Raw genomic sequence first — 10185 nt, 5'->3', positions numbered from 1 at the left:
TACCTGCTATGCCAAACCAGCACATGGGTAAAATTGAGGATTGTGGAGGGTCTGTCGGTGTATATATCATGATTTTATATGGTGTCATTTCCATGAGGTAATGACAGGGGATAATATATTTGATTTGTGTGGTTGTGAACTTGTGTGGGTCTGGGGGTTTTGTAAGGAGTAGGGACACACAGTGTGATCAACGCTCTTAGAAAGAATACCCCTTTTTGGTTTCAGGTAGAACTTTTTGGGGTTCCATGTAGAAAACACTGGGGAAAGGGTTCTATATGGAGCCCAATAGGGTTCTACCCAGGCCCGGCTCTATGATGACATGCCTGAGGGGGGCATTTTAAGTCACAACTAGAATTGCTTTTGAGCCCTATTAAAACAAGATAGATTGGTCCTACTGCTGTTCAAATGTACACTCATGTATCTGAAATGTAGCCATACACATCAACAAAGTTGTTTTATATAATAACACAAGAAAGATATGTGCCACGCTACAACATACAAACGTATCCGAAATGCAGCCGTAGCTGCCGTAGGCCTACACATAATTTGCGTCTACCAGCACGCACAACTCGACGCCCTACCTGGAACCAAAAAGGGTTATTTAAAGGGTTCCCTTATGGGGACAGGTTCTAGGTGGCACTTTTTTTTCTACATATGTGGGATCTTAATTTTGAACCAGGTTGCTACAGCAGGAAAATAATAATGCAGCAACAGGAAATTATAATTTTTATGTGAATTATCATGTGGATTAGAATTAATTTACATTTTTTGTTGGAGGGGTTGATACATTTTTCGTTAGGGAAAATCAAGTCTGAAAGTGGAAATTACATACCTTAGAAGTCTTATTAAACCTTGAATAGACTAGAAAAAAGTTTGCATTTCCTGCCATGAAGGAAAATCCCTGCAACAACAGGATGATCAAGTTAAGATACAGCATCTGTAAGAGTGTAAGAGGACAAAACAATAATGACTGCCTATGACGGATATTATAATGTCGTTTGTAGCTGTAAGACAAATATTACAATGTCTTAGCATTAGGGGGCTATAGTAAAGAGATACCAAAATGTGAGCTTTGAAGCAGCTCCTCATAGCATTTTACCGTCTTGCTGCATAAGCTCATAGAAATCATACAAATGTAAACCATTTTAAAGGTCAAGTGGAGCTGGTTTTTTTGTGAAGGGTGATTTGACCGTGGAAGACGGAAAATATAGATCTCTAACTCAAAATTCCATTACCTAGCATTGCTGTTAAATATGGTATTGAAATGTAAATTAGGGATGCATTCCTGATCAGTTTTCCTATATTTCATTGTAGGCCTATGGAAATAAGCACTCCACTTTTCAACGCTAGGCATATATATAGATATAATATAACACAATTAGGACTAACATCAATGGTAATACACCGAAAATAATTGGTATTTGGTAATACACCAAAATGTAAAATATAAGTGAGTAACACCATATAACAACGTAACAATGCAACGCCTTTCCATGTACACCAGTTGACACTGTTAGATATTAGGGCTAGTGTAGACATGGGGGAATTAAGATAAATGTTATAAATTGTGTATGACATAGACATACTGATAAGCTTTGACTATCACTAACATGCAATATGGAAAACGGTTTGAATCAGGTATGTAAATCGCTTTGAATTACAAATTAAAGGGGCAATCCGTGATTTGTACATACATTTTTTTACACTCCCAGCATGGTGTGGGGCTGAAGTTTAATTCATTATTTTATTTTCTACAAAATAATGAATCATCGAATTTGATTACCAGCCCTCCCACATGACCGGTATTATGAGCTACCTCTGGTGTGTATTACAATGGATCTCCCTTATTCCGTGTGAGAAAACATGACTTGGGAAGCTGACCCATCATTTGTACAATATCTTGTCTAAAATGGTTGATTATTTACTTTTAGTGAGTTGTGTAGGATATTTAATGTCGTCTGAGGTGAATTTAGGTTGGTCGTTTTTGGGATTCATTCCTGACCAAATTGTTAGTTATTCGATCACCTGTGAATTGACAGAAAATGTCGATATTTCAGCTGGTGGTGGAGTTCACTGAAACATAACTAACGTTATCATTAGGCTAAAAAGACAACTGTTGGTTTGTCAAATTCATGAAAAAGGCAACGAAAAAAACATATAGCCTATGTTATGAAAATGTTTTTAACGACAACACCTGTTGTTTTGAGTATGTTGGTGATAGATTCATCTTTGCTGTTGTAAACGAAATAATTTGTGCTTTTGATCATGATTTTTGATACATTTAATTAAACGGGGACAAAAAAAACATCTCGTGAACAGTTTTAGTATTCGAAAATGCATATTTTCCCAGCGTATATTTTTGCCACATCCAAGGTTTAATTTATGCGCATGGATCGAGAACAATTGAATGTGTTTTCTACCAATACGACACATTCTAGTAAATGTTATAAGAAGACTAGAAGCTCCATATCAACTGTACCATTTATGACTTCTCCATCAAGTAACCCACTACTATGTAAGCATTATTTCTACGCAAAAGTGTGTCTGTTTTCAATTGACTTGCATCTGGGCAACAACCAACTTTAGCCTAATGTAAATCTATAGCATTTTAATTTCCAAAATGACTAGATAATATTATTATAAATAGAAAAATACATTCATTGAAAAGAGACCAACGAAATAGAGATGATTCAGATATGATTTAATGTATATTCATTCTTACTGTAATTGTCGTTAATTGCAACATATAGACAAAACGTTTCAGTCAAAATCCCCAAAACACGCCTGTTGGTAAAGAGTTGACAAATATACTTCAGTCCATTTATCTTATAAAGGTTGCCCCCGTCTAGTAAGCTCTAAAATATCTTCTCCCATTGATGTAGTTTCAGAATATTCCTCGCAGTAAATCGTGATGATGAATAGACCACGCAAGTATAATAAAACAATATCAGATTTATAACATTTAGTAATATCCATATGAGATGCCATGTCAGATCGCAAAGTATTGAGACACGCCAGAAAATTGGTCCAGGCTCCTTGCACACCACATCTTCGAGATGGTATGCATAACATTACACTTTAAATTAAATATAAATAGCCTACCCCCATAGCAATAATAAAAAGTAATATTTACTATACAACTGTGCAACATCATGGCAACACATTTCATTACTTCAGTCCACATGACATTTACACTATGTACAAAAAGTCAAAATCTTGTATGTATTGGTGTGGATGTGCAAGATTTGCGCATATATGCAACCAACGGTCTTTTCTCGTTTTGTGTTAGACCAACATCAGCTGTCAGAATCCACGTCACTTTTGCTTTCCTCGGTTTTTTCTGTGGGTATTTTCGTCGATTTGTTCCATTTCTGTGAGTTTTCAGATTCTTCCGAGGACGACCTTTTCTGCCTTCTCCATTTCGCTCGTCTGTTTTTGAACCACACCTATGCGAAAATAAAAGATACAATATTTGTAATTTGTATGAAATATTTGTTAGACCGTGTTGTAGAGTAATTGTAAGGTATTTTGGGCTTAATCGAATATATTTCTGGCACTAGAAAGACGTGAACGATTGCTTTTACTATGTGCGTATAACGCCTGGATAGAATGTGTCCTTTCACGTAGGCCTATGAGCGTAATTTTTTTACAAGGTGCAACGAACGTTCTGTGTTGATACCCATATTTTTTTTATTAAATAATGGAGAGATTATTCACAGGTATTCTGAAAAGCAACACTGCATCGTGCATGCACTCACCTCGACCTTCTCCTCACGTAGATGCACTTTCCGCGCGAGCTGTTCCCGTGTGCCGACGTCAGGGTACTTGGTCTCCTGAAAAAGGTTTTCCAGAGCCTCAAGCTGCTCGTCGGTGAAGATGGTTCGGTGTCTCCGCTTACGTCGGCAGTGGAGCTGGTTCAAGAGCTGGAGCTCGGTCCGAGACAAGGTGCCCACGTTCATATAGGACATCATCTGGTGCGGGACGGGAGAGATGAGCACGGAGCCCGTGCTGTCATAACCTGCATGAAGAAATAAATAAAGATTACATTACATTAGGGGGAAAAATCCTCAATGAGGCAATTAATTTCGCACCACACCCAATGGGCCTACAGACAAAATCACAAATTAACCAAACGAAAAAACAACTGAGCACTAACTCAAAAACAACACTTTTACACATCTATGACATAGCCTACTCATCCCATGTTCCCACCTACACAAAGTTTAGCATACAAACTATTTCAGTTAATACGTAAACGTTCAACTGAATTAGAGTAGGCTACACCACAGATATGCTTCTTAGATAGGCTATATAGGCACCAAAAATTACTGTCTTTGTAATGTTGCGCAATGGGCGCATTTCTTAAATTGACACACCAACCAATCTACAATATATCAACCATCCCCTATAAACATAACGTTTTAACTTTTAAGTGTCATTACAGACAGCGTTATATTGTACCTCACCAAAGGAACATGCAGCGTTTTTACATTTTAAAAGGGGCAACCTACCTGTTGGAATACATGGGCACTGTTGCGAGCCGAGGGTTGGGATAGCGCTGCAGCACGCAGGGCCATTGGGGCCCTGCAAATGCAGTTGTCCGTAATAATAGTTATTATATCCTATTCTAGTCCCGTTCACCGCCTGCATCCCCGGAGGAGAAGGTCCAGTTGCGTGCGAGTAGAGTCCATTGTAATCGGTAGCAGTGTAGATGGAATCCGTGAGGTTAGAGAACACCACTGGGGGATTCCGATGGAGGAGCACCGAGTCCTTGCAAGTGGGTCTTCCGGCCAGGATACTGTCGATACTGAACATACCAGCGGGCATCACCGATACGTGAAAAGGGAGATAAAATGCGTTGCTTTTTAAAAGTCCTAAATTCGGTGTAGGTCAGGAGAAAGTCCGTAAAAAGTTCCTAAATATGGGTCATAACATCGAGTTTGTTGACTTTGGCGTGTTTCTCTCGCGTTGGACCGACTCCGATGGATGCGTTCAGACTGAGGCTTCACTAACTTGTTTTCGTGGTCCACTTGAACTCCAGCCCGATTATATGCTCGGCTGACGTCACCGACCAGTTGCGCCTGTGCTGGAGGAGCGGATGACAAACCGAGAGCAGAGATTGGCTGATTTTAGGTTTACCTCACAACGGTGTGAAAGGCACAGATCTGTGTATTGAGAATTAATTCAATTAAGCTAATCCGTACTATTTGCAGACTTTTGAAACAAACCACCCAACTCAGTGCTATGTCAGCCGTGAGGGTTAATTGTAGGCTACAAGGTAAGCTAATCAGGTTAATTTCATTGTCAGCAAAGGGATTGGTTTACGTATTCCCTGTGAAATATTTAACGTTATTGAAGAATCAGATATTGCTTCTTGTCAAATCTATCTATATGCTACTAATCAATGTAGCTGTAACGTTTTATCTAGACTACATCGATTTGTGAAACTGTGTGTGTGTGTGTGTGTGTGTGTGTGTGTGTGTGTGTGTGTGTGTGTGTGTGTGTGTGTGTGTGTGTGTGTGTGTGTGTGTGTGTGTGTGTGTGTGTGTGTGTGTGTGTGTGTGTGTGTGTGTCTCTAATAATCTTTTTCATTTTGTAAACAGGCCCAAGTTTGACAACATCTACACGTCTCAAGGGTCTACCTTTTCTGTCACCAAAACCCAAAATACCCACCCCAAATACCATAATATAGACCCCTCCCTCCCATTCTACACACAATGAATAAAAATGAAAATATAGGCCTATAACATTTAATCAAATATATTCCATTGCATATGAGGCTCCGGATCTCAGTCTGTGTTGCTGCATGTTATTTGGGAAACAGTCGGTCTGACACGACCATCACAGAGCTCACCACGGGAGATGGTCGTGAGGAGATTATCTCTGTTTTCTCCATCAGCGGGGCTATCTCGATGGGTAGGAAATCGTGCGTATTAACTTTAAACACCTCCGCTAACTACTCGTTCCATGAACATATTCCTCTCGCTGTGATAAGATAACGGCCATTATCGCTTCTATTCTCAGCGTTAGAGAAAACTTATTACAATTACACGCCTAATCAAATGAAATGCAACGGTGGAAATGAGGCGAATGTTACTTCAGGGCGCATATTTAATTTAGTGAGAATGGACTGAGGTGCTGGGAACGTCTATTCGGAGTCCCTGGGTTATCCACTTCGGTAATAAAACGTGGGTTTTACATTCAGGAGAATGTTGATTGCATTCAAACTATCAGGGATTTTTTAAATTTTTTTTTAGAGACTTAGGAATTAGAAGTGGTGGGGACACGATTCACCTGGAATATAAATATAATAATGAACATTGTACAGACAATTACGCCTATGTAGACAAATTATACAATAATTTAGGTTCAATTAAATATCACATACACCTCTTATTTCATTAAGTTCAATGTATTGTATTGTTCATTAGATTTGATGGAAGAATGTGTAAGACTTCATATAAATCAGTTTAAGCAATATGCCTACTAATGAGATTTTTACAAAAGACAAACACCAAAACACATGCAAATCCCTAAACATGAGTATAATTTACATTTCAGGTTAAAAACAGGCATAGGCCGTTTATGTTGATTTGCTCATATCAATTAGCCTAATTGATGAACACATCAGCAATATATATATATTGATACCGGATGTCAATGCTATTGCACAAATTGTGTTATGTACACGCACAAATTATGTTTAAGGTTGATTGGAGTTGAAAGAAGCATAGTCTTAAAATGTGCAGACAACTATACTTCATGGACATATGATTTTAGGCATCACACTTGGGACGAATTACAACCACGTTCATATTTTATTGTACGTGAACGAGACGATTATGGAAGATAACAATACGAAAAAAATAGCAGTTATTGATCAAATAGCTTAGTCTAACCTTGTTCCATCCAAAAAATGATCACAAAACAATTCTGGAAAACAAAAAATCTAAAAAGTAACGTTATATTTCCATGTAGGGTCAAAGATTTTGTTGACGTCAAAGTTCTCAGGGGAATGGAAGTTAAATTACCCCACTTTATTATCTTCTGTTAAAGGTATGAGCTTCGAACTATCATTCCGAGGTAAGAATAGTGTTTTTGTCGAATAAATAACTTGCATGTAGGCTATGTATATTAATAAGATGCAACATAATTGACAAAGATGGTTCCATTTGTAGGATGAATATTTTCCCATTCTCAAGCAATTTTAGGCTACATGGTGAATTATGTATTGCAGCCATTGTAATGACTCGTTAAAATGTCGCCTAACTTATTTTACGTGAAAGAAAATGCAAAAAGATCATGGGTCTTTGAATTTTTCTCCAACGACTAGGGGTTGAAATGAATTGCTTGTAGGCCTAGCCTACTGCTTAACTTCATGTATCATTTTGACAGAAATTGGCCTGTAGCCTTTTGATATGTAAACATTTCAGCCTTTTATGCGTTATGAAAAGGCACTTGCACTTTAGGCTCTGCTTTGCAGTCGCTGTAATTCAAAGCAAGAAAAAAAAACGGGCATATGCCGTTATTATTTTCTCTCTTTTTATACATTTCAACTTCCAAGTGGCAGTGAAAGGAGGGAGTCAAAAGGATTGCTAAAACGAAACGGCCATTTGAAATGAAAAGCCGCGAAAGAGGTATGAAGGCACCACTTACTATCTGAATAGATGGCGTCAATCACGGCGGTAAATGGAGGCCCCGTGGACAGCACAGACAGGCATGTACAATGGGAGCCGCTCTTTGCCGGCATCTTTATATATCAGGGGCCTGATCTCTAAAACCTGTTTAAATACAGCAAATCAAAAAGGGACTTTGTAATGCAACCACATTCAAGCGGGGATAAATAAAACGCAGAGAAAGGCAAGGCTCTCAGCATTTGAGTAGGCCTATGAATCATGTATTAAGAGCATTTTAAGAGGACATGTGTCACTATAGTGGCTGGTTGACATGCCACAGTATATGGACAACCATCTATTAGAAAAATTGTTGTGAAAAAATAGTGTTTTAAAAAAGTATTCTACGTATTACACCGAACCACTATATAAAACAATCCTGAAATACACAGTGGGAAAGAAAATTCATACATGCACCTGGAAGTGTTTGCGTGGCACCTGGAATGGGCCTACCAGTACTCCTTGACAATCCAAGCCCTGATGTTCTAAGTCAAGACTTTGGTCAAATAAACAGGCAGAGCACATAGCACTGTGGGACTGATGCATCAACATTGACTCTGATAATCAGATAATCCGTGTGTGTGTGTGTGTGTGTGTGTGTGTGTGTGTGTGTGTGTGTGTGTGTGTGTGTGTGTGTGTGTGTGTGTGTGTGTGTGTGTGTGTGTGTGTGTGTGTGTGTGTGTGAGCAACGTGCTAGACGCATACATACACAGAGCCATACACAGCCAGGTGTGCGGTGCCAGACTCAACGCTAAATGTGAACTGGCCTGGTCTGGTTGGATTCATTGTGTGGAGACGACTTAGACGACTGTCTATTGTCCCAGATGTGGATCCAGTAGGGGGAGTGTGTCTGTGTCTGTCTGACTGTGTGTGTTGGAGTGTGTCCTGTGTATGTCCACAGTGGAGTGTGAGTGGATGAGTGTCTGTGGAGTTCTAGATGCAACCACATTTCCAATTGCATTTTTAGTCATTTATCGCTCGTATCCAGAGCGACTTACAGGAGGAATTAGGGTTTTTACACACACACACAGACAGAGTCATACACAGTGTGTGCGGCGCCAGATAGTGTGTGTGTGTGATTATGTCCTGTATTTGGATGCAAGGGCCACAGCCACAGGCCAGCCTGGGCACAGGATTAAGAAATACCTCTCTAAAATCACATGTATCATTTCACATACAGCCGTGGAGAAATCCATATTTATTATACATGTCAGAGCTGTCATGTGCAGGGTGCCCGCTTTACAGTGTTACAGTGTGCCTTTTGTTGGATCCCAGAGGGCTGCGTTCAACGTCACCGGCGATGAAACCATATGAAACCCATGTGTATGTGAGAGTCGAGCAACAGTTCAAGGACACCCCGAAAGCGTCTGGGCATTGAACAAACCACAAGTGCTGCAACCCGGCCTGCAACGATGTAATATATGCCACAAACATCATACGTTCCCCTGTCACAAAATGTAGTTATGGTCCACAAGCATGTTCCTCACACATGGAATTTAACTAAGCCACAAATGTAATAACCTCAATGTCTTGTAGTGTAAAATCCCTGCAGGCTACTGTAAAAGGACTGGTGCCGACACGTTATCGATACAATTTCCGTTCAATTGACAAGCCTACAGATTGACACAACCTTATATTAATTTGATACAGATTTCACTTACACTAGATTACTATTAGTTATTTGGTGTCTTGTTCATTGTGACATGCTCCTCACAAAGCATAATAGGCTGTGTTGTTTTGAATGATCTGTATCAAATTAATATAATATTGTATCAATCTGTACGCTTGTGAGGAGCATGTCACAATGAATCAGACACCAAATAACTAATAGTAATCTAGTATGAGTGAAATAAGTCCCTAGTAGTGATTGTAAAATGTAAATTACAGACATTCTCATTGTTTGGAATAGCTATAGAGATAGAATACTAAGAGCTGCCCTGATTTCAATCCATCTGACACAATGGTCCAACCGATCCAGTAATATATGGAGGCATCTGAGCAGCATCCATTTTGTGGAAGATTGAGGAATTCAGATGCTGAGTACAAAAGTGCCCTGTATGAACATGTTGGCCTTATAGGCCTATAAACATTAAAGAGCGAGGGCGTTGCGAAGAGAGAGTCCCTCCCGCCTGTCCATCTTCAAAATGGCCGTGTAGACACGTATTGAGCCGAAAGCCGCTCCATCCTGTGTCCAGCAGTCATTTTCGACTTAAACGGTTTCAGTCACTACTAACATCAAATTTCCCCAAAGAGCCTGTCAGGAGCCAGAATTGGTCCGCTCTTTATTTCAGATGTTATCAATCATTCATTATTGTGTGAATCCAGCAGCCAATCATGGTAATTAGTGATTAAAAGCAGCTCTATGTGGTGTGATGCTAGCACTAAGACTGGAGTGCAAAGCCCACAAGGCTAGAGCCCTGCCTGCCCGCCTGTCATTTGACCATAGTTGAATCCCAAATGGCACTCTACTCCCAAAACAGTGAACTAATTTTGACCAGAGCCATATGGGTCC

The 10185-nt window shown here is 39.6% G+C and overlaps 1 protein-coding gene across 1 annotated transcript; it reads right to left on the bottom strand.

Annotated features, from left to right (window-relative positions):
• Positions 1–2684: 2684 nt before the first annotated feature.
• Positions 2685–5060, bottom strand: gsc (goosecoid). Its single transcript, XM_021573894.3, has 3 exons — positions 4512–5060; positions 3759–4018; positions 2685–3446 (listed from the first exon to the last, which is right to left on the bottom strand). Exons 1-3 carry the CDS (start codon positions 4825–4827, stop codon positions 3297–3299), a joined length of 726 nt encoding a protein of 241 aa, XP_021429569.1. The 5' UTR covers positions 4828–5060; the 3' UTR covers positions 2685–3296.
• Positions 5061–10185: the final 5125 nt, after the last annotated feature.

This window comes from Oncorhynchus mykiss, chromosome 19 (assembly GCF_057628025.1).
Source record: "Oncorhynchus mykiss isolate SJ-2025 chromosome 19, ASM5762802v1, whole genome shotgun sequence".
NCBI classification, from domain to species: domain Eukaryota; kingdom Metazoa; phylum Chordata; class Actinopteri; order Salmoniformes; family Salmonidae; genus Oncorhynchus; species Oncorhynchus mykiss.
Note: the sequence above shows the minus strand (reverse complement) of the source record. Positions and strands in the feature narration are given on the sequence as shown.